At 40.1% G+C, this 23,557-nt stretch overlaps 2 protein-coding genes across 4 annotated transcripts; one reads left to right on the top strand and one right to left on the bottom strand.

Annotated features, from left to right (window-relative positions):
* Positions 1-146: 146 nt before the first annotated feature.
* prorp (protein only RNase P catalytic subunit) lies at positions 147-17,789 on the bottom strand. Of its 3 annotated transcripts, XM_053237607.1 has the most exons (9): positions 17,703-17,789; positions 16,361-17,358; positions 15,861-15,908; positions 15,466-15,598; positions 5,786-5,893; positions 2,655-2,777; positions 1,260-1,402; positions 797-992; positions 147-705 (listed from the first exon to the last, which is right to left on the bottom strand). In XM_053237607.1, the coding sequence occupies exons 2-9, from the start codon at positions 17,338-17,340 to the stop codon at positions 574-576; spliced, it is 1,863 nt and encodes a 620-aa protein (XP_053093582.1). In that variant the 5' UTR covers positions 17,341-17,358; positions 17,703-17,789; the 3' UTR covers positions 147-573. The 3 variants fall into 3 exon arrangements, with proteins under 3 accessions (XP_053093582.1, XP_053093581.1, XP_026781797.3); XM_053237606.1 differs by having other exon boundaries at positions 150-705; positions 16,361-17,772; XM_026925996.3 differs by lacking the exon at positions 2,655-2,777 and having other exon boundaries at positions 242-705; positions 16,361-17,771.
* Positions 17,781-23,557, top strand: ppp2r3c (protein phosphatase 2, regulatory subunit B'', gamma). Its single transcript, XM_026925998.3, has 13 exons — positions 17,781-17,966; positions 18,524-18,648; positions 19,140-19,244; positions 19,716-19,828; positions 19,914-20,011; positions 20,160-20,230; positions 20,900-21,032; positions 21,892-21,947; positions 22,031-22,106; positions 22,220-22,356; positions 22,594-22,731; positions 22,943-23,002; positions 23,188-23,557. The coding sequence occupies exons 1-13, from the start codon at positions 17,900-17,902 to the stop codon at positions 23,374-23,376; spliced, it is 1,368 nt and encodes a 455-aa protein (XP_026781799.1). The 5' UTR covers positions 17,781-17,899; the 3' UTR covers positions 23,377-23,557.

Raw genomic sequence — 23,557 nt, 5'->3', positions numbered from 1 at the left:
AGCACCGAAGTGATGTGAACTGTTTAACAACCCCGGAAATACTTGCGCCAAAATTCAAAATGGCGGATTCATATCCGGTTTACGTAACCGTAGACATCAAGTTTAGCTAGTATTTATGTTTTATTGAGATTTTGACTCTACGAAATAGTTAATATACATGTTTGTTAGACTGAAACCAATGTCAAATTCACATTTATATTGGTAAATGGTCAAATGTTTGACCTCAGCTTTTGTGGAAAAGAATAAAAATCACTGTAAATATACAGTATGTGCAGGAAATACACACATAAAACATCTTATATTATCTTTATAACTATTTTATTACATTATATTCCTTCATCTTATATTTAAAGGCATCTATGAGGCATAATGATTGTGTATATATTAGTTTATTCCATTTCAAAGCTTTTATCACACAGAAACCAATTCTGCTTATTTCTTCCCCTTTATTTCTTTATTATTGGTTCCTAAGCAGTGCGCACACACACACACACACACACACACACACACACACACACACCACATTAACCAGCAAATCCATTTCTTTATTAATCTGTATAGTTAGTACACATTTCACACGTCATTACTGAGACACAGCCACCTCTGTGGAACTTCATACGTGCTCCGCTCTCCTCCGTCCTCATCGTAGGGTACGTGCCACGTCTTTCCGTGACTCTGGACTATCGTATCATAGCGTGACGTCCTCTGAAAAAAATAAAAAAAGAAGGAAACCATGTGTGATATACGTGTAGAGATACATGTAGCTTCACTTCTGTGTTTCTGTGTTTGTACTCACCTGAAAGCGGATCTTCTTCCCCGGGATGAAGTTGCTGAGCACGAGCTGATGTCCTCGCTGCCACTTGAAGAAGAGGCGTCGTGTGGCGCTGTCCGGGAGACACGCCTTGTGATCCCTCATCAGGTCCCGGCTCACAAAGTTACAGTGGTTCCCAGAATGCAATGCAGCGTAGAGCAGGAACGGGTCGTCCTCCGAGCTGAGATCAGGACAGAGAAACAGCCAGGACGTGTTTACTGTGTGACATCACAAGTCTCATGAAAGAACAGGGTGTGGAAAAATAAATAGAAAAGATGTACGTTATCTGTGTTATCTACGTCATTATCAGTGTAATAGATTTCCTGATGTTATTTAGAGTTTATTCTGCTATTTCACATTAATTATACACTCCGGACAAATTTATTTTTCTCCAGTTTATCTACTGGATATGGATACACATCAGCAGTGTGGTGTGTGTGTCACTCACATGTTCTCAGTGAAGAAGCAGTGTGCTTTCTGTTTGATCTGGTTCATGTTGTGTCTGTTCCAGTTACGTGACGGCTGCTGCATGTGTTTTCTGCCCAGAACCAGAACATTCAGACCCTGAAGCGCTGAGACCACCGCCAACAGCTACAGGACACACACACACACACACACACACTGTGTTCTATCCAGTGTTTACATGGAAGAGAAAACGCTGCTTAGTGGAGCTCCAGAGAGACTGAACTTTATCTAGATAAACTTTTATCAGTCTGCAACACAAGGCGTTTCCGCTCACAGACCTGCTGCTCACTGGATGGTTTTAGTTTTTCGCACCATTCTGTGTGTGTGTGTGTGTGTGTGGGAAAACCCCAGGAGATTTCTGACATACTCAACCCAGATTGCCTGCCACCAACACTCACTGAGTGATCACTGAGATTTGTTCACATTCTGCGGTTAGATGTGACCATTAACAGAAACCTGACTGTGTGATTTTACGCGTTACGCTCTGACACATGATTGGCTGACTGGATAATTACTTGGATCATTTGAGGTGTTCCTAATAAAGTGGCTGGTGAATGTATCTATGTATTTATTTAACTATTTAACAGTCTAAAAAATAATAATGATTGAATAAATTATTTAAATTAATTTATATATATTTACATCTTTTTAAATTTTATTATATACATTATTTATATTTTAATTTTAATAATAAAAAAACAAATGCTATAAGTAAAAAAAAAAAGTCATAAGCCCACTGTGTAAACAAGGGATTAGTCCATTATATGTAAAATTGGTTAAAACAAACAAACAAAAAAAAACCCAAAAAGTTCTCATCGACACAAAAATTAGACACCAAAACAAATGTTATTAGTCCACTATATATATATATAAAAAAAAAAAAGACATATATGTATATATATATATATATATATATATATATATATATATATATATATATATATATATATATATATGTATTGCAATAACAAAAATTCCTCAGAAAAGTTTATTGTTCCACAATTAAGCACAATATTCTACTTACTGCGCAATAATATTCATGTCTCAGCACTGTTACGGTCAGCAATGATGTTAGTTTTGGGAAAAAAGGAAGCTGTTGATGAAATTATGGTTCTGAGTGATGATGTGAAAATGTGATGTTTATTCATCAGGGTGGTGATGAAGGTGATGATGATGATGATGTGAAAATGTGATGTTTATTCATCAGGGTGGTGATGAAGGTGATGATGTGAAAATGTGATGTTTATTCATCAGGGTGGTGATGAAGGTGATGAAGGTGATGAAGATGATAAAATTTGATGTTTGTTCATAAAGGTGGTGATGTGAGTGATGAAGATGATGACGTGGATGATGATGATGATGATGATGCGTTGCTCACAGGATTTGTCTGGAGGAATTCCCCTCGTGTTGTGTCTGATGCGTCTGAGCCCCACGGGGTGAGAATCGCACAGCAGCGGGTGGGAAAGTGACTCATCCCCACACTGCACACTGGACGCGCTTCCTGGTGCAGAGGAATCTGCGTCTTATACAAGTGAAGGAAATGCGCCGAGTTAAAGTCCAGGTGCTAATAATAACCAGCTGAGGAAAAGTCTGGAATGTTGCACGGTGACAGAAGAACGAGCCGTGCAGAGAGTCACATCCTTCTTCCTGGAGTTATGAATAGCAGCGTGATAGCGTACTGTAATTAACAGACGAGGAAGTGATGCTCAGCCGGGGAACATGGTCCCGGTTTTACCGCTTTCTATAAACACCTGTAATCAAATGTCAACGCTGCGGGACGAATATTGAACAAATACGCAGTTTGTTTTTATCCTCAACGCTTTACATTCACTTTACATTTTCTGGAAAAGGGAAAAAGACGGGACATTAGTCGCTTATCTGCTGAAAGTCACAGGGTTCTCTGTAACCTTACATCTGATATTTATATTTATTTATATACGGAGGCTGCGCATCACTTTAGTCAGTCATTAGATGATTAAACCTATCGCTAGACATTTTAGTGTCATTTTCCTCTGACACACAGTTCAGAAATAAAAATGTTTGCTAGTAGAATAAGCCAATTTTAAACTAGAAACAGGTTATTATGCATTACTGAAGATATTTATATATGTACATATTTTATACTTTGTTAGATTATATGCTTTTTAGACATTTTTATTCATATTTTTAACATTTATTTTAATATATATTTATTATAAATTATTTGCTATGTATATTTTGTAGCTTGTTGTATTTTTATATTTTATTCAAGTACATATTTAATATATTATAAATTTTGATACATGCTGACATTTATAGTTTATTTATACTGTTGATGGTCTACACTCTGAGAAATAAAATTAGTAAACAGTATTCTTCTTCATCTCTTCTGTACTTTTCTTGTGTATCTTTTAATTGCGTGTAGCGTAGCTTTAATTAGCTTTAATTAGCTTTAATGGGACAGGTACTGCAGTTACGTACGTTACATTATCGTAAAGGTAGACGTTCTACATTTCCAGCTGAAACATACACACTGAGGGTGCAGCAGATCGTACCCGTGTTGGTATCACGCCAGTCACGAGGAAACCTACGGCTGTTCTGACCCACATGACGCTGGACTAGTGTACTCTCCTTTTCACTGAATCTTTAGTGCTGTGCTGATTCTTTCCTCTTCGCATCACGGGGTTAAAGTTTGAGTGTTAAACAGGTCGTTCTGGTGAGTGTGGTGATTTCCAGCTCGCGTACAGGACACAGTTCACTTCCTTATAATGAATTAGCAGAAATGATAACAGCTGCTGATCATTGCAGCGTGAGAGAGAACAGAGGAAACACACCCTCGTCTACTCACTGACCACGTATCATACTTCACACCTCATTAACCGTGTCATTGTGTGTGTGATTCCAGACTTACTGACAAACAACTCAGAAATCTGCTCTTCCTCCACTAATAACCTCAATCATCTTCTTTAACCTTCAGCTTTCTGTCTCAAATGAGTGAAAAATGCCAAAAGTGCTCAAATCAAATCAAATGAAGGTTTAAAGAAAACATAAATTATACTCGTAAATGAGTCCATTAATCTGCGTTTATCTGAACGCTACAAATAAAAACCGTAACCATGAAAAAAACCACGATTGCGTAAGTATTCACCCTCAGTGCTGTGAAACTGCTAAATGAGTTCTTTCAGAAACAGACATGTTTCCAGCAACACGTTTATCTCGCTAATGAAGAATTACCAATCATTTGCATATTTAATGAGTAGCTGAGTTTCTTGCTCTGGTTCGCCCCCTAGTGGAATAACAGCACTTTTTTAAACAAATCTTTCAATTCAGTTGCCGTCCAGATGATTTTAATTTAGAACACAGGCTGTGAATTCATTTCGTGGCCTGGATTAGAACCTTTATCAGGCCGGTTCCTGGCCCCGGGCCGTATGTCAGACACCCCTGCATTAGTGGCTGACCTTTGACCTTTTCCCTTTAAGTAGACCTTAAAAGGAGGTAGATGAAGCGCTCGCTCATCTCTACATTGACGCTGGTGGGTGAAATGGACAGAGCGGGGGAATAACACAACTGAAAATAGCTGACTACTCAAAGCCAAGAAACATTTTGAGAACAGAAAACTGGAACGAGGTCAGACGCAAAAATAAAACCAGCAGGGACTCGCACTCACACCCGTGGAGGAGGCGCTTAATTAATCAGAAGGCTTTTCCCTTCTTCAGCGATGAGTAATTGTGGGTTTTCTGAATTAATAAGCTCTCTGAGTGAAAAGCGTCAGATTAATCTACACAATTAACATGCAGTTATATTTCACACTAAGGTTTTCTTCATTTAAAAGCTGTTCTCAAACACTTTACAGACTTTACTGGTTACTCTAGCATTTCCACAAATTAATAATAACACACATATTACTTATAATTATATGATAATTTCATACATAAATACTTATTATTGGTGATTTTTACTGTTTTAAAAAATTTGATGTGGCAAAAAAATGTGTGGAAAGTGCAAGATATTCAGTCACGATGATGTATTAAAGTAATACGTTAAATATTTAAAGTTAACATTAAGGGTTGCATGTTAATTATTTATTCTGCTGTTTTAATAAACTAAACAAATACCTCTTTAGGTTAATAAATACGTTTCCGAGTTGTTTTTATTTTTAGAATCCACTGTCTTAATGGAAGAAAAATGAAACGTCCTCCTCTACCACAAATCAGACGAAACCCGAGTCTGAAGTTTGTTTCGTTAGTGTCCAGCTACGAGGCTAATGTCGCTAGCTAGCATGGTGCTCTAAACCTGACTAAATCATCACACATCCCTGAATACACACCGATTCAACCAGTAACATTTCACATTTAAACATCACTTCTACCTTTTTATAACAGAATCTAATGGGATGAAAGGGTTAAATAGATGAAAGGGTTAAACAGATGAAAGGGTTAAACAGATGAGTCTGCCACCGCTGTGTATTTTCTGGATCAGAGTTTGAAAAGTTTATCGAGCGGAATCACACCGAACACGCTGAACACTCACCGTCTCTGATTTTACACACTTGGGTGTGATGTTCGCTACGTTCAGGCCGTCGATCACCACATCAAACGCAGGTCTTTTCTGCACAAAGCTCTTAAAACTCTCCAGCTCCTGTGAAAACAGTCACAAAGTTATTTCTGGAATCTGAGAGGAAAATAATTCAGAGAAGAATCACATGATGATGTTTTTCTTTATAAACTCATATCACTGTTGAACAAAATATAGATACGTTATTAAAATATTACACACTGCTGCTGAGTTCTGCACTCTGATTGGTCGTCAGGTGTTGATTAATTCTCTAGAACAGCAGCTCTGACAGTAGCGCAGGTTTATATTAATGCACTCGCTCTGATACGTTATCGTTTCTATAGTAACAGCTCATTCACAGGGACGTGTACTGCGAACGTTTTCTGTAAGGAGATGTTTATGTAACATGTATGGAAGGAGTCTCCAGTGTCAGCGCTGTGTAACAGTCAGAGGTGAAGCTGTAACTTTAAGTTTTGTGCTTTTGTGCGTGTGTGTTGTGTGTCTGCTGTGAGTGCTGTGCTGTGCGTGTGCATGTGTGCTGTGTGTGCATGTGTGTGTGCTGTGTGTGCATGTGTGTGTATAGGCTGCAGGACTTCAGTGTTGTGTAATGTAAACAAACACACCACCATGGAATGCAATGTGGCATGAGAAGATCGTGTGGATTGTGCGTGTTGTGAAGTTCCGAGGTGTGTGTGTGTGTGTGTGTGTGAAGGTGAAGTTCCGAGGTGAGGGTGGAGCGTTCCTGGCTCGGCTCCAGCTGGAATTTCCCCGCTCTGTTTGCGTTTCATGCTCTGTTCAGTATGTTCTTGGCCACACGCCAGCGTCCCATTCAAACCAAAACAAAGGAAGAAAACCGAGGAGGAAGTCTGTGAATTCCGTGACCTACAAGTCAGAGGCCATGCTGATCTTCATTCTGTCTGTGAGCAGCTGTGTGTGTGTGTGCAGACAAGATACTGTGTGTGTGCAGATGAGCAGAAGTGTGTATGTGTGCAGACAAGAAGCCGTGTGTGTATGTATGTGTGCAGATGAGAAGCAGTGTGTGTGTGTGTGTGTGTGCGCAGACAAGCAGATGTTTGTGTGTGTGTGTGTGTGTGTGTGTGCAGACGAGCAGCCGTGTGTGTGTGCAGACGAGCAGATGTGTGTGTGCAGATGAACAGCTGTGTGTGCGTGTGTGCGTGTGTACAGATGAGGACCTTTGGTTAAAGACACGATGCTAGATTTACTACACAAGCACAAGAACACAAGAACGCGGCACTGTTCTGCTCCACAGCAGCTGAAATGCCCCTTAAACATCCTCTGATCCACCATCTTCTCACTGCTGCTAGAGAGACAGACAGGTGTCTCAGGGTCACGTCTCACAGGTCAAGTGGAATAAATCGCTTATAAAGCAATTATTACCATCCAATTCCCAATATCTATCACTCACTACTGTATGTACTGTACATATCTGTCTGTCTGTCTGCCTGTCTCTCTGCCTGTCTCTTTGCCTGTCTCTCTGCCTGTCTCTCTGCCTGTCTCTTTGCCTGTCTCTCTGCCTGTCTCTCTGCCTGCCTGTCTCTCTGCCTGTCTCTCTGCCTGTCTCTCTCTCAGTCTGTCTGCCTGTCTCTCTGCCTGTCTCTTTGCCTGTCTCTCTGCCTGTCTCTCTGCCTGCCTGTCTCTCTGCCTGTCTCTCTGCCTGTCTCTCTCTCAGTCTGTCTGCCTGTCTCTCTGCCTGTCTGTCTGTCTGCCTCTCTGCCTGTGCACGGCTGACTCTAACGTGTCTGTCTCTCTGCCTGTCTCTCTCTACACACCTGACTGTCTGCACACGTGCCTGTCTCTCTGCCTGTCTCTCTGCCTGTGCACATCTGTCTCTACATGTCTGTCTGTATGCACATGTCTCTCTGCAGGTCTGTACATGTCTTTCTATCCGTACATCACTCTGTACACAGCTGTCTGTCTGTCTCTCTGTGTGTACCTGTCTGTCTTAACACACGTTTGTCTCTACATGTCTGTACATATCTGTCTATCTCTACTCGTCTCTGTCTGCCTCTACATGTGTGTCTGTCTCCAGACATCTGTCTATCTGTCTGTCTCTACAAATCTGTCTGTCTCTACTTACCTGTCTGTCTGTCTGAGTGTGTGTAGGAAGGAGGAACCAATTGTTGTGTTTATCCAAAACTAAAAGCCTCTCTAAACCAGTGTTGGCAGCAGAACACACACACACACACACACACACACACACACACACACACACACACACATGCTTTCAGTTCTATCAGTGCAAATTTACAGATGACGTTCTAGAAGTTTCTGATACCAAACACAAAAAGAATATGAGGGAAAAACCACAAGTGCACTTAAATATGTCTCTGTGTGTGTGTGTGTGTGAGTGTGTGAGTGTGTGAGACAGAATGGTCTGGTCTGACTGGATGACGTGGCTTTAGTAACCAGTTTTACTCCTCCAGTGTTCCAGGTTTAAACACTGAACTTTATTATTTATTATTTATAATTCTTTATTTAAATGGACACAGTGTAATCTGCTGCATGCAGGACAAAGGAGCGGCACTGAAGAACCGCACACCTGCATGTTATTTATTTATTTATTTTTGCATTTTATTCCCCTTTTTGTGTTCTCCCCTGGTTGTATATTTGATAGGTATACTACTATTATTTTTATTATAAATTATAATAAAATAATTATATTATATTATAAATAATAATATAATTATATTATAATAACTGTCCAAGCTTTTACTTCTTTATTTTTTTAAATTAAATAATTAAACATTTTATTTGTTTTAATGTCTTATACTGTAACATTTTTAAAAACAGCACTTGTGCGCATATGTGTGTGTGTGTGTGTGTGTGTGTTACTTCCTGTTTGTCAAGCTGTTTGCCACTTGGACAGTAAAGTCGTCTAACCTGCACTTTAACAGAACAGACAGAGCTACTGAAAGAAAATTACTGTTATTAAGCTCTTATTATAAATGATGAATTATTATTATTACTATTTTAATTATAAGGCTCTGTAATTTTATAATTCACTCTTCTACCTGCACACACACACACACACACACACAACGTGCAGGTGTGTGTTACTGCACGTTTACTACTGTTTCTGTTTAATCGATGGAATAATAACATTATCCCCATTATCTATATTAACTCTTTCTTCTTCTTCTAAAAAAAAGAACTTTCGATTCATTTTCTTATTTATGTTAATAATAATTCCTGCACTGATGCATTTTATATGCAGATTAATTATTATTATTATTTTTTTTTTTCTCTCTCTTTTTTTTTTTTTGCATGTGTTACACTGATATTTTCATGCAGCCTTAATCTGAACGATGGTTATCATTATTATTATTAAGAAAACTACAGCTGTGTGTGTGTGTGTGTGTGTGCGTGTATTTTTCCTTATTTCTTGAATGCATGCACTACAAGCTCCTCTGTGCTGTATGTTACAGAAAGTGTTATATATAGATTTCTATTCCTGAATTATCAATACTATTATTAATAGAAGCATGGCCACGTGTGTGTGTGTGTGTGTGTGTGTGTGTGTGTGTGTGGGTGCGTGTAGGTGTTTGTGTGCGTGCGTGTGTGCACGTGTATGCACGTGTGTGCGCGTGGGTGTGTGTATGTGTGCTAAACTGTTAAATGCTGCCACTTTAAAAACATTTTAAATGGACGAAAAGTGTTATATGTAAATAAAGCTATAATTACACACACTGTCATGTTTATCCTTTTTGAGAACAGTAGGATTATATATGTACAGTGTGTGTGTGTGTGTGTGTGTGTGTGTGTGTGTGTGTGTGTGTCTGAAGGCGTGTTTGTTGCTGCAGATGTCAGGTTTGTTGTCATGGCGATGTCAAATCTCAATGAGAACAGAAAGTGCGGGGATTCCCACTCTGGGTGATAAGGTCACGTGTGTGTATGCAAGAGTGACTCTGCCCTGCATGTGTGTGTGTGTGTGTCTGTGTGTGTGTTTAGCGGGTGTGGCATAACCATTAACCATTAACCCACTCACACACACACACACACACACACACACACACACACACTTGCTGTCCTGATCATTTACACTGCAGCTGTAAGAGCTTTAAATCTCTTTTCTTTCAGTATTCATTATTCATCATTCAGGTTCATTAAGAACTTCAAAACTGTGTATCAAATCACACAGTAGAACTTCCCTTTTTTGAATCCTTAAAGAACCCTCGAAGAACTTTTTTTTCTAACAGTGTACCAAGAACCAAGAAGCTAAATGTTAAACTCCTGAGGTTCTAAGTGTTAAGTTTTGTATCACAAACTTACCCACTTAATACACACACTCTTAAGAAGGGTTCTTAACTTCCAAAAAAAAATCTACTTGAAACTCTTACAGGTTCTACGTATGAAGAAGAAAATAATAAGCAATAATTTGGAGTTTGTATAGTTCACCCAGTAAACTAACAAACACTCACACTCCCTCCCACACACACACACACACACACACACACACACTCTCTCTCTTTAAATAAAAAGGGCTTCTTCAAGGGTTCACTGGATAATTAACGGTTCTGAGCTTCTATGTACAGAGAAACATCCCACTCAGTCAAAATCACTTATTCATTTTAGCCACAAAATGGTTCTGAAATGATGAAATATTTATAGTTTTAAAGCCAAAAACTGTTTTGAACATCTCGTACATATGGCTTTTTTTTTCATTTCAAGACGAAACACAAACTAACGCAGCATACACGGCACTTTCCTTCCCGCTTACACTACGAATCAAACGTCCAGACACTAGATTAAATATCATTTATGACTGAAATTTGTTTCTAAGAACAACAGAAATAGAAGTGTCATGCCCACGTATGTATCTCTGATCTGTATTTCAAATTTAATTTCAATAAGTAGCTTTTACTCTTCACACAAGCAGGACTGATTTGGGAATTTTTAATAAAACGTCTCCTGTGTGAAGCTCCATCATGAAGCTGGTTGAGACAATTTATCAGGACATTTATCAGGAATATTATTAAAATATAAAAAGCTCTGATAGACAATTCAGAGGAAAGATCATAAAGAAGGTGTTCATGTTAAACATTAACAAGAAGTAGAATAAAGAAGCGAATAAAGAACCATCAGGAAGTTCGGGCGTTACAGTAAATCTGTCTGTTCTTCCTGAACACTACAGCATGAGTCACTTTTTACACTCACAGCGGGAACAGCGACCATTTCGAACGTCACAATCACACCATCTGAACTATCGCTCTATAATAAATGATAATTATTCATCATTTTAATTTGGGGTGCATTGAGTTTTTTGAGGGTCGATGCGTAAAACAGTACAATATCACTCAAAGGGAAATGACCTTTAAGCAGGTGATGAGAATGTTATGTAACACCACGGCTTAAAAAACTTTATCTTTCTAAAAACTTTCTGTTAGCAGATTAAGGTTGATTTTACTGCTCATGTGGTTTGGGACGCAGCGTTACAGAAGATTTGGTAGAAATCAGAACCTGCTGCATGTGAGAACTATTACAGTGAGCAGACATGGCCTCGTTTATTTAAAGAAAAACGTGATGACGGCGTGACTTTACGTGAAAATGACGAGAGAAGAAGCTTCATTTATCATGACTATGAAACTTTAATCATCTCTTTCTGCATGCTTCACAGGTTTATATTAATGCGCTCTTTCTAACACGCTATTGTTTCTATAGCAACAGCTCATTCACAGGGACGTGTACAGCAAACGCACGGATAATAATAATAATAAAGTGTGTAATCCTTGATAAGTTTTATGTAATTTATGTAACAGTGATGGAAGGAGTCTCCAGTGTCAGCGCTTTGTAACAGTCAGAGGTAAAGCTGTAACTTTAAGTTTTCTGACGTCTTCAGGACAGAGGAGTTTACGCTTCTTTGCGGTTTCTCACTAACATGCGGAACAAGCTGCGTTTTATTGTCTTATTAACTTGGAGAGAGAGAAAAAAGAGATGCTGGTGAGGGAACGAGTGTTTATAGCTGCTATAACGTAAGTGACAACAGGAATGAACTTGCTTCACAATAAATTATTGTTTAAATTAATTATTAATAAATAAATAAATAATTTTAATAAATTAAAGATTGTAATTGTGTGCACATCTCTGTGCTATAAGAGGAATAACCTCTGCTTCCAGGCCTCATCACACCACCACGGGGTTGATTATTTTCCTGTAACTGCACTGCCCATTGTGTATTATTCCTTACTTTCTCTTATGCTTTAGGATGAGAATTCTTTATAGACGAGCAGGAAATCAACGTTCCACAACCAGCATGCTGGTCCATGTGCATCCAGAACCGAGATGAATGAACTAAACTGATCATCAAATTTGCATTTATAACACTATTTATAACACACCGTATTCTCTGTAACAATAATCTGTATGTCAGATTAGTGAACAGGAAGGGACGTGATGCTTCGTAAATCACGTCTCACAGCTTCATGAACGTGCTGTCAGGAAAAACAGAGATCAGCAGATCCGGTGCCTATCCCGGGAAAACTGACGGGAATACCCCGGATGAGACGGCATCATAGAGCTCTGTGCAGCTCGCTTAACGCCCACATCACATTCAACATAACGGTTTTTTTCCCCAGAAATCCACTAACAGTGGTTTATACAACAGACTTTTGCTTATTATTATTATTATTTGCATATTAATGTGTTATAACGGTGTGCTTTAAATAAAGTATGCGATCCGTGGGAGGGTTTTCAGAGTCCTGGGGTGGTTTCAATTCAGCAGTAACGGGTTATAGGCCACACACACACACACACACACACACACACACACACACAGGGACTTTCCATGGTCACTCATGTGAGAGGCCTTTGAAGGCTGAAATGTGAAACCCCTTTGTGCCGCGAACGTGCCTCAGCCATAACACCCACAAACGAGCGTCTCACCACACACACACACACACACACACGCACACACACACACACACACACACACACACACACACCACGTTCACAACGTCCACAACTTTTACAGAAAAGTCAGCGTGTTCTGATGCTAAACTTTCACGCCATGATAGTAATCTAATGGCTTAGTATTTTATTATTTTATCACAGATTATAATATTGCATTTGCCCTGCAGACAGACCCTTAAAATCTCTTGTCTTAAACCTGACACACTTTCTCTAATGACCCAAAAACTTCGCCTCACCAGGCCGCCTACTCCTGAGTAAAACACTGCATATGAAGAAAAACACACGTACACACGTTTACATACTGTACGTAATGCCTCATCTAAAGTCAAAGGGCAATGTACTATACATATATAAACTATAAATTAATATTAGTAATATTGTGACTGTTTAATAATTTAAGAAAATATAATGCATGTAAATATTTTACATATACATATAAATATATTTGGAGTGATTTTGAACAAACGTATTGTACGTAATGAGTAAAGCGACTACAATAACACTGTGCACGTTAAACATCATGTAATATTATCATTTATAATGATTATAAATAAACTGTACATGTGAAAAGAGACTTTAGTGGAAATGATTTGCACAGAAACATAAATAACCATCGTGTTCCTGCTGCAGCGGGAATTTCAGTGGAGACGTGTGTTGACTATCTCCTAAATCTGGCTGGTGTGCATGCAGGCTATACTGACACACACACACACACACACACGAGAGTGGGTGTCCTGGAAAGCCCCTAACTCACATCTAAATGTGGCAGTAGGCAGCAAGTCTGCAGGCCTGCGCTCTATTTACATCTGCAGACTGAGCGGCTGGGAAAAGCAGCATAAACACCAAGAACAATTAAAGCAAAAAAAAATCTCTAAAAATGAAACACATGCAATTTTATTCCTATATATATATATATATATATATATATATTCAATATTTTTTAGGCCATACCTCCTCACATGCTAAACTGGTGGCAATATGCTTTCATTATTTATTCACTACATTAGCATCTGTAGCAGATGAAAACGTCACACACTAAACTTGTCTCGGCTGGACATTTCACTTTAATCCATGTCGTCATGTTACGAGCCGGAAACTCTCACACTGTAAATGGAATGATGGGATTGCCTTCCCTGGGACAGACACACACGACACACACTGCTCAAATGTCCAAAATAAGGATGAAGACAGCTGTCCTAATGTTAGCCTTCAGATGGGACAGCGGGTGAGAATGCAGCACTGTGCTTGGTATAAATATCGTGATGTAAACGAATCTTGGCATGTGCAGTGTTTAGACCCTCATCTGTAACACACTGAAAGATTTAAGTATTTTTATAATCATGTTTTAAATTCCTGCTTCATTTCTGAGCAGTAAATAAGTGAGCAGATCCATGAAGAGGAGTGACCTGGTGATGTGAATGCGCAGATGTGACGCCGCTGCCACCTGGTGGTCACTGCTGTAATGTAAAGCAGGCAGGAAGAAAGCGAGGAACGGTTTGATGAAAATTGGGTTCCAAAACTGCCTTAGACACTAAACGCATCAACTTGGTGCTACATTTAAGGGGAAATCCATTCGGATATCAGCTCAGCTCAACTTTGCGAAATGAGGGATCGAGACAATATCAGTGCATAAGCACAACTTTCCCAAAAAGCACTGCAACCTGAGGCAATATTCATACAGTCTCAAGTGACAGTAATCCAGCACTAATCCATTAATCATCCTATTCTAATACCCATAATATTCCCAGACTATTCCTATATTTTTCCCATACTATTCCCACACTGTTCCCATGCTATTCCTATACTGTTCCCACACTATTCCTATACTATTCCCACACTGTTCCCATGCTATTCCTATACTGTTCCCACACTATTCCCATACTGTTCCCATACTATTCCTATACTGTTCCCACACTATTCCCATACTGTTCCCATACTATTCCTATACTGTTCCCACACTATTCCCATACTGTTCCCATACTATTCCTATACTGTTCCCACACTATTCCCATACTGTTCCCATACTATTCCCACACTGTTCCCATACTATTCCTATACTGTTTCCATACTATTCCTATACTGTTCCCATACTGTTCCTATACTGTTCCCACACTATTCCTATACTATTCCCACACTGTTCCCATACTATTCCCATACTATTCCTATACTGTTCCCATACTATTCCTATACTGTTCCCATACTGTTCCCACACTGTTCCTATATTTTCCCCATACTGTTCCCATACTATTCCTATACTGTTCCCACACTGTTCCCACACTATTCCTATACTGTTCCCATACTATTCCTATACTGTTCCCACACTGTTCCCACACTATTCCTATACTGTTCCCATACTATTCCTATACTGTTCCCACACTGTTCCCACACTAATCCTATACTATCCCTATACTGTTCCCACACTGTTCCTATACTGTTCCCATACTGATCCAACAATGTTCAGATACTGTTTACCGATACTGATCCAACACTACTCCTACACCATTATGATGCTGATCCTATATAGTTGAATATGATATGGACATGTGTTAGCTAGCTGTCTGACTAAGCTAGTTAACAGACTATTTTTTTTTAAATTCCTGAATGTGAGAACATGTGCAGATCCCTGCATTCCCGTCAGTGCTGCACATCTCCTCCTGCCCAGTGACTTCCTTCTGCAGTGTGTGTTTGGAAATAAGACATAAACAGAAGTTAAAGGAAGTGAAGCGAACCTCAGGCGTGGTCTTATTGAAGACGTCCCGGCCCTCGATCACGTCCTCCATCACTCTGTGTTTTAGCTGATTGTACTCCTCCTCCGTCAGCTGGATGGACTCCAGCTCTGTCCCACAGCTCCGACACACTCCTCTGTCCAACAACGCAAACAGGTTCCTTTCATTTATAAAGTACTTTCTTTAGCATTAGCATTTTTTCAGCTGTTTGCTCTGGATTAATAAATCTGTCAAATAAGTGTGTTTTAATTTCTGCATTAGTAGACGTTCCAGAATTTACAGCTAAAAGCATCTGTTTTTATCTCAAAAATCCCATAATTGTCTCAGCAGAAATGAGCTTTATCAAAGTAACAACTGTTTAAAAATGGTAGTGGAATTAAATTAATTTAGTCACGCACCCGGGGTCCACAGAAGTAAACTTCCCTCTCCAGTTCTCATCTGGTAAACTGTAACGAGATAAAACACGACGTCTTCAGCTCTCCACTGTCGAAACTATAGCAGTAATGGTGGTTTCAAAGGGAACTCACGAATGCCAAAAGCAGTGGGAATAAAAGCACACAAAGCACTGTTTAAGGTGTAGGGATGTGAAGATATACTGGTGTGATGATATACTTTGATATAATCTGAAATAGTTATACAGTTATCTTTGTGCTACAGTAGTGTGTATATATTGGTGTAAGTCACAAAAATTGCTGCCTCATTAATACTGAACACTGTAACAGACATAACAAAAATTCTGAGCTGTTGTTAGACCATCACTATGATCTAGGGGCGTGGCTTGTTTGATTGACACACAGTCAAACACAACACTAGCTTGTGAGGGAGGGGCAAAGGGATAGAAGTTGATGTTACTGGGAATTTATCATACTGTTCCGCTCCTAATGAGGCGTTTCCTTACCTTTCAAACCACGCTTTAATGCTTCTGACCAACTTCTCCTCCGGATAAATCTGGTTTTCTCTCATGTAGGTCAAGATGGCCAGGAGTTCGTCTTTGTGTGCACGCTGACTCACACCACTCTCAAATAAACACCGCCATGTTTCCTGGTTGGGCATCAGTCCCTGATCCATCAGCTCACCATACAGACGCCACGCCGTCTCCCTGTCGCCATGGAGAACAGCCCCGGTCACAGCATCACCATAATTCCTGGATGATGGTGTGATGACCTTCTTAATGTCTTCCAGGATGATCAGGGCTTCTCTCCAGCGCTCGGTGTGACTCAGGCCTTTCACGAACAGACTGTACGCTCCGGTGTCCAGAGTCTTAAAGCAGCTCTTCATGATGTCGTAGACGTCGGAAACTTCTGAGTGATGGCCACCAGAGACACAAAGTGCCAGATACTTGAGCAGCAGTTCATAGGGCAGCGTTCCGTTTTCAGCAGCGACGTAGTTGAGGAGAGATTTAGCGACGCTGATGTCAGCCTCAGTGTCAGCCAGCATTCCCTCCATCATCCTCAGCTCGAAGCGCTCCGGCCTGGACGAGCTGCTTTTTAGATCTCTCCATTCTGAAACGCTCAGAGCCCGATCAGGAATCTGAGCTGTAAAAGCTGCCCGGCCTTTCAGTGAACCCGTACTGACCTGGTCCGGGTCCTGATCCCGGTCCTGATCCGCTCCTGATTTCCTCTTTAAAATCTCAGCAGTTCTTCTGGCATTGCCGGCTGCAAACACTGATTTTGGGATTGAAGTTCTGTTTCTCGGAGTGAAGTCTCTGTGCTTGGTGCCATGAAACTCTGATGGTCTTCTCTCTCCTTTGGTGCAGTAGGGGTGATTACTGGGCTGGTTATTCTTTTGCGGAGCGCGCTGGTGATAAAGAGGGCGCCTAAGTAGGGGGCACAGGTGCTTGAGACAAGTCCTTGAATTTGTTATAATAAAGGATCCCATTGCAAACTGGCTTTTTAGCTGATTTGACAGAATTGTGGAAAGACAATTACAAAAATTCTGACATGTCTAGCTTTTTTTTTTTAGAGATTTTTTTATGTTAAATGACATGACAGTTGACTTCAAATTACATCTTCAAGAACTCATATTAACTTTTGTGCATCTAGTTAACTAGCTATAATAAACCAGACGTCACTGAACATGCATTACTGTCACTCTCGTTAAATATAAAGCGCTAACACAATAAAATAAACTAAAATTAGAGACCAGACCACAATAACGAGTCTGCTGCTTCTCTTCCTTCAGTTAAAACACGGTTCACTTACATTTAAAAACCTCAAATATAACAGAAAACTGATAACTACCTAAACTCCTCATGTATGTATCACTAGCAATGCGGCGACCTGGGTGACGTCAGTAGCATCGCGACGAGTCTCGCGTCTCGACGTCATTATTGTGCGACCGACGCGGAAACGTAAACAGTCGGTTAAGTTCTGGAAGGGGACAAGTACACCTTCTGTTTATTATCGGAATCTTTTTTATAAACTTCACATTTGCAGAAATGACAAGCGACAGAAGTGCACACTGGAAAGATATTCTGAAAAGAAGACTGGCCTCGGCCAAACCTGGTGTGATATCTTACTTATTTAATAAGCTAGTTTGCTAACGTAGTTTCGAGTCATTCATTATCATCATCAAGCTAACAGTGAATATGAGAAAGGCAAAATGACACAGGAGAGTGATCTAGAACTGCTAATAAATACACAGTGTATATGTATTATATGTATAAATACAAAAAACTAAATTACCAGTATATTGCTTAATGTAAAATTAATAGCACAAGGTTTGAGTACTTTTTTTTTTTTTTTTAAAGTCTGGGGCTTTTTCAGGCTGAAATAAAATTATATTTGGCTTTCACTAAAAAAAAATCTGGCTTCTAAGAATATGGAAATCACCTACAATTTTCTTAAACCTTAATAGAAACATACTGAACAAATCTCTTTAAATGGGCGAGTCTGGAATAAATGTCCTGCCTTAAAACCAGAAAAGAAAAACAAAGAGAAGTAGATGGATAATAATGATATAAAATCTGTAGGTAACTGGTATAAGCAGCTAGTGCAGTGTCCAGGAGTCTCTGTTACATGCTTTATAAACATGTGAAATCAGACGTCTCTTGGTTTTACAGACAGCAGGAGTGAAGAAGAGAAGAAAGCCGAGGAGACGGAGCTCTTCACTAAATATTACACCGAATGGAAGGGAGGAGGGAGTAAAGACGGGACATTTAAACACATCCCACGCTTCTACTACAGAGTGAGCGTCCTCTTCCATCCAGTAACTCTGGACTTTAATATAATTACACTGCAGAGTTCATCCTGATGGTGATCTTGTTGTATTGGGCCCAGTTTCTGAAAAGCATTGTAATGTTCACATCATCTTAGCTGTTAGAGAGAGAGAGAGAGACAGAGAGAGACAGAGCTGCATCTTCAGATAACAATTTGAAAAAGCAGCTTAAAACATTTACTTTAGTTTTTCTCTAGTTTTATATTTGTTCGATCTTTTAACACTTTGAGCAACTTTTTAACATTAAATTTCTGTGAAATATTTAATTGTGATGTTTTTTCCCCCTGAGCTACAATTCTCTGCTTTACCCAATTTATTACTATTATATCTTGCTCATGTTGGTTATTTTTCACTTTATAATGATTAATTTTTATAATTTCTATTATTCTATTATTATATTATGTTTTATTTCCTCTATTTTCTGTTGTTGATGCACATTAATTGTCAGTATGCATTGACAGCTTCCTGCGGAGGATGAAGTGCTGCTGCAGAAACTGCGAGAGGAGTCGAGAGCCGTGTTTCTGCAGAGGAAAAGCCGAGAGCTCCTCGACAACGAAGAGTTACAGGCAAGAAAGTGTTCTGGTCCTGTTTTCTCCTGATGTCTTCTTTAAATTGTGCTCCTGCTGAGATGCACATGTTCCAGTATGAACGTTTCTAATAGCTTTGCAGTGCTGTTATAAGTGTTTTTTGTTATGTCCTGTGTTTGAATGTTGTTTGTGGTGTTGTAAGAGAGATGTTTGTCTTAATGTGGCTACTTTGGGTTAATAAAGTCAAACAAATAATTTAAAGTAAAGTCCGTCAGCGTGGAGAAAATCTATAATATAAATTACAGATTACCGTAATTACTGTAGTAGCACTGTTTAACATATACTCTCTAAATAAAATAAAACTATTGCAATCACACTAAGGCAAAAATTCTAACATATGCTGCTTGATTGTATAACCCTACTGTAAATTAAAAACGTATTTAAATTAATTTAATGTGCTGCTAAATTTAATGTTATATTTTTATGCTTGTGTGTTTTTTTTCCCCACAGAACCTGTGGTTTCTCCTCGATAAACATCAAGTGCCTCCTACGAGCGGTGATGAAGCCATGATCAGCTATGAGAGCTTCCTGAAGGTCGGAGAGAAAGCAGGAGAAAAGTGCAAGTAGGTGGACAGAAGAAACGGGAGGCGCGATGTCCGGTGTGTTTAATGTTAATATTAATGCTAAGCGTCTGTTCCTCTTCCTCAGACTGTTCTTCACTGCCAGAGTGTACGCCAAGCTGCTTCATAACGACCCGTACGGACGCATCTCCATCATGCAGTTCTTTAATTACGTCATGAGAAAAGGTGTGTGAGGATACGTTATCAAGTCTCTGTGTGTGTGTGTGTGTGTGTGTGTGTGTGTGTGAGAGCTCATTAAGCTGTACACATTAAGCTGTACACACAAGCGTGAACCTGTCCTCTCTTGTCCTCTCCTGCGCTGTTTCATGGTCAGTGTGGCTTCACCAGACGAGGATCGGGCTGAGTCTGTACGATGTCGCGGGTCAGGGCTTTCTCCGCGAGTCTGTGAGTATCCTCACACATTTACAGCGTGTGTCTCAGAGCTGGGAGTCTCTCCAGACCTCCTGATTCGATTCATAACACTGTGGTGCGATTCTTCATGCTTTTGACCACTCACTGCTTTTAAACCATTCTTCTAAACCTGGCTCCATGCGGAAACTTCCAGGCTGCATTAGGGCGCGGTGACGTGATCATATGATCCTGACTTTTTTTTTTTTTGAACCTGTTGTCTCACTTTCTCTCGTTCCTCTGATCGTGTAGATCTTCCTAATGTTGTTGTTCTGTATCGTGATTTATTTTAGTCATATTGCTCAGATCAGAGCCTCAGAGATGAAAACATATGAATGTAATAGTCCTGATGTGAGTAAAAGTCAGATTACGATGTTTTGGTGCAGAATCGTGATGCATCAGTACATTTACACACACACACACACACACACACACACACACACACACTGCATCATGAGCTCCGTGTAGATTATAAGCAGTGGATCGTACAGCTCTGTATATGAACTGACAACCACAGTTAGCTTCTCGTCCATCTTCCACATCAGTGTGAATGACTGAAGCCCCGCCCCCGACTGTTTTCTATTGGCTGACGAATAGCCACATGCTGCAGTGTGTTTGTGAACGCAGCGTAACGGCGGCTCGTGTTATTGTTTCCTTTGTGTTTAGGATTTGGAGAACTACATCCTGGAGCTGATCCCCACTCTGCCTCAGCTGGACGGCTTGGAGAAATCCTTCTACTCGTTTTACGTCTGTACTGCCGTGCGCAAGTTCTTCTTCTTCCTCGACCCTCTGCGCACGGGTTCGTTCATCTGCCGCAGCATTACTGCGCTTTTAATCCTGTCTCTCGTTCACTCCTTACTGTTTATACAATAAAGGCTGATTTATTTGAAAAAAAAAAGCACACACTGTGTGGTTTCGCGACACAATTCAGGGCATTTCTATATAAAAGTGTGAAATAGTGGGCGGAGTCAATGAAAATTAGCCATGCAGTAAATGTGCACAATTCTGTTTCTGCCAGATTTAGACAAAAAGACTCCTTTCACTACATTTCAATAATCTACTAATTTTAATAATTTCAATAATAAATACAGCAGAATTGGCACTAGATACCGACCGCATGTTCACACCTCCAATACCAGCCGCTTTATATATAAAAGGTTTTCATTCTCCGTCCCTTATGAACAGAACACACTCTTTTATTTCACGTGTTCATATTGTATTCTGTGACACATTTCAAATCTTTACACCTTTCCACTTTTTGTTTTTGTTATTTTAGACACGCATTTGAATTTTTACTTTTGACTTCTGGAGGTCTCTTAGAGATCTGAACATGGCATGAGCAAACAGCACACGCAAAAACCTTGTTCACGTAACGTGTTGTACGTGTACGTTTCACGTGACGGAACTGACGCTGCTGTTCTGTAAATCACCCAGAACACACCCACTTCTTACATGAACGATTGATCCTCCTGAGCACGCAGATTAGCACACGTTATTCCAGATCTTATAAATAAAAAACACTTTAAATCTGTTAGCGAAGTGATAGTTTTCCTGTTTATCTGAGAATCTTGACATACGCAGGAAATATTATAAAATCTTAATAAGGAAAATAAACCGCTGGCTAAACATTAATGCTGGTGTTTAAAAATCTTTTTCAGGGAAAATTAAAATTCAGGACATCCTGGCTTGCAGTTTTCTGGATGATCTGCTTGAGGTAATGAAGATTTATTCATGAACACGGAAGCTCTGAGTGTTGAGTTTTAAATTTTATTATAATCCATGTGCATTAATCTGCAGCTCCGAGACGAGGAACTTTCCAAAGAGAGTCAGGAGTCCAACTGGTTCTCAGCTCCATCTGCACTCCGTGTTTACGGTGAAAAAAATGTTTTCATTCCTTTAGAATAATTATTGTATCATGGTTTAGTAGTTTTTTTTTTAAACATTGTGTTTAATGGTGTGTGTGTGTGTGTGTGTGTGTGTGTGTAGGTCAGTACCTGAACCTGGATAAGGATCATAACGGGATGCTGAGTAAAGAGGAGCTGTCTCGCTACGGCACAGGAACCTTAACCAGCGTTTTTCTGGACCGTGTTTATCAGGAGTGTCTCACCTACGATGGGGAAATGGTACACACACACACACACACACACACACAAACACACACACACACACACACACACACACACACACACACACACACACACAATATCACAGCTGTTGGTACGTGCTCACAGTTTCCTATGAAGTTTTCACAGCATTTGATTTACTTTGTGTTAGAGACTATGGTTTTCATTTTCACCGTGTGTGTAATGTAATGTGTGTGTGTGTGTGTGTGTGTGTGTGTGTGTGTGTGTGTGTTTCAGGACTATAAGACGTACCTGGACTTTGTCCTGGCTCTGGAGAACCGAAAGGAACCGGCAGCGCTGCAGTACATCTTCAAGCTGCTGGACATGGAGAACAGGGGCCACCTCAACGTCTTCACTCTCAACTACTTCTTCAGGGTCAGAAAGAGATTTCAGTTTATTTCCTGAGAGGAAACGCTCTCTGCTCTCGTCGTTATCTCACTGTAACGCACTTCAGCTCTAAGGCTGCGTCCCAAACGCTAGCGTTTATTAGAAGAAGGGTTCTTAGTGGAAGTCATTATAACACTTTATAGTTGATGAGACGTGTGCACTGTAGTGTAACTGTGTGTGTGTGTGTGTGTGTGTGTAGGCCATTCAGGAGCAGATGAAAATCCATGGACAGGAGCCTGTGTCTTTTCAGGATGTCAAGGTTTGTGACCTTTGACCTCATTGTTTGACACGTTCTCCTCTAACCAATTTCTCTTGAGCTGATAAAGCAACATAAAGTATAAAACTCGGCTAAGTGGAAATTAAGAGTCGCAGTCAGTGAGTGTGTGTTACGCAGTACTACTGCCTGAGCTGTGTGTGTGTGTGTGTGTGCGTGTGTGCGTGCAGGACGAGATCTTCGACATGGTGAAGCCCAGAGACCCGTATAAGATCACGCTGCAGGATCTGGTGAACAGCGGTCAGGGCGACACGGTCACCAGCATCCTCATCGACCTCAACGGCTTCTGGACCTACGAGAACCGGGAGGTGCTGGTCACCACCGACGAGAGCAGCTCGGCCGACATGGACGACACGTGACCACAACAAACCCCGCGGAGATTAAAACCCGGAGCTGCCTAGATGCAGTCTGGGTTTGTAGGTTTAACCAATACTGGTGTCAGTCCTGGAAGTATTGGCACCCTCAGTACAGATGGGTTTAAAAAGAATAAAGGTTATGGGGGGAAAATGCCGGCGGTTAATTAGCGTAATCTCAGACTGA

Source organism: Pangasianodon hypophthalmus, chromosome 10, assembly GCF_027358585.1.
Source record: "Pangasianodon hypophthalmus isolate fPanHyp1 chromosome 10, fPanHyp1.pri, whole genome shotgun sequence".
Classification (NCBI taxonomy): domain Eukaryota; kingdom Metazoa; phylum Chordata; class Actinopteri; order Siluriformes; family Pangasiidae; genus Pangasianodon; species Pangasianodon hypophthalmus.
Note: the sequence above shows the minus strand (reverse complement) of the source record. Positions and strands in the feature narration are given on the sequence as shown.

Bases quoted from the DNA above. Each gene is read 5' to 3' on its own strand.
- prorp (XM_053237607.1), bottom strand. From the start codon at position 17,340: ATGGGATCCTTTATTATAACAAATTCAAGGACTTGTCTCAAGCACCTG. The intron at 2,778-5,785 runs GTGAGTGTTCAG...CCTCTGCACCAG, and splicing joins AGTGTGTAAAATCAGAGACG to GAAGCGCGTCCAGTGTGCAG. The intron at 1,403-2,654 runs GTGAGCAACGCA...TGTGTCCTGTAG, and splicing joins AATTCCTCCAGACAAATCCT to CTGTTGGCGGTGGTCTCAGC.
- ppp2r3c (XM_026925998.3), top strand. From the start codon at position 17,900: ATGACAAGCGACAGAAGTGCACACTGGAAAGATATTCTGAAAAGAAGA. The intron at 21,948-22,030 runs GTAATGAAGATT...ATTAATCTGCAG, and splicing joins TTCTGGATGATCTGCTTGAG to CTCCGAGACGAGGAACTTTC. The intron at 22,357-22,593 runs GTACACACACAC...TGTGTGTTTCAG, and splicing joins TCACCTACGATGGGGAAATG to GACTATAAGACGTACCTGGA.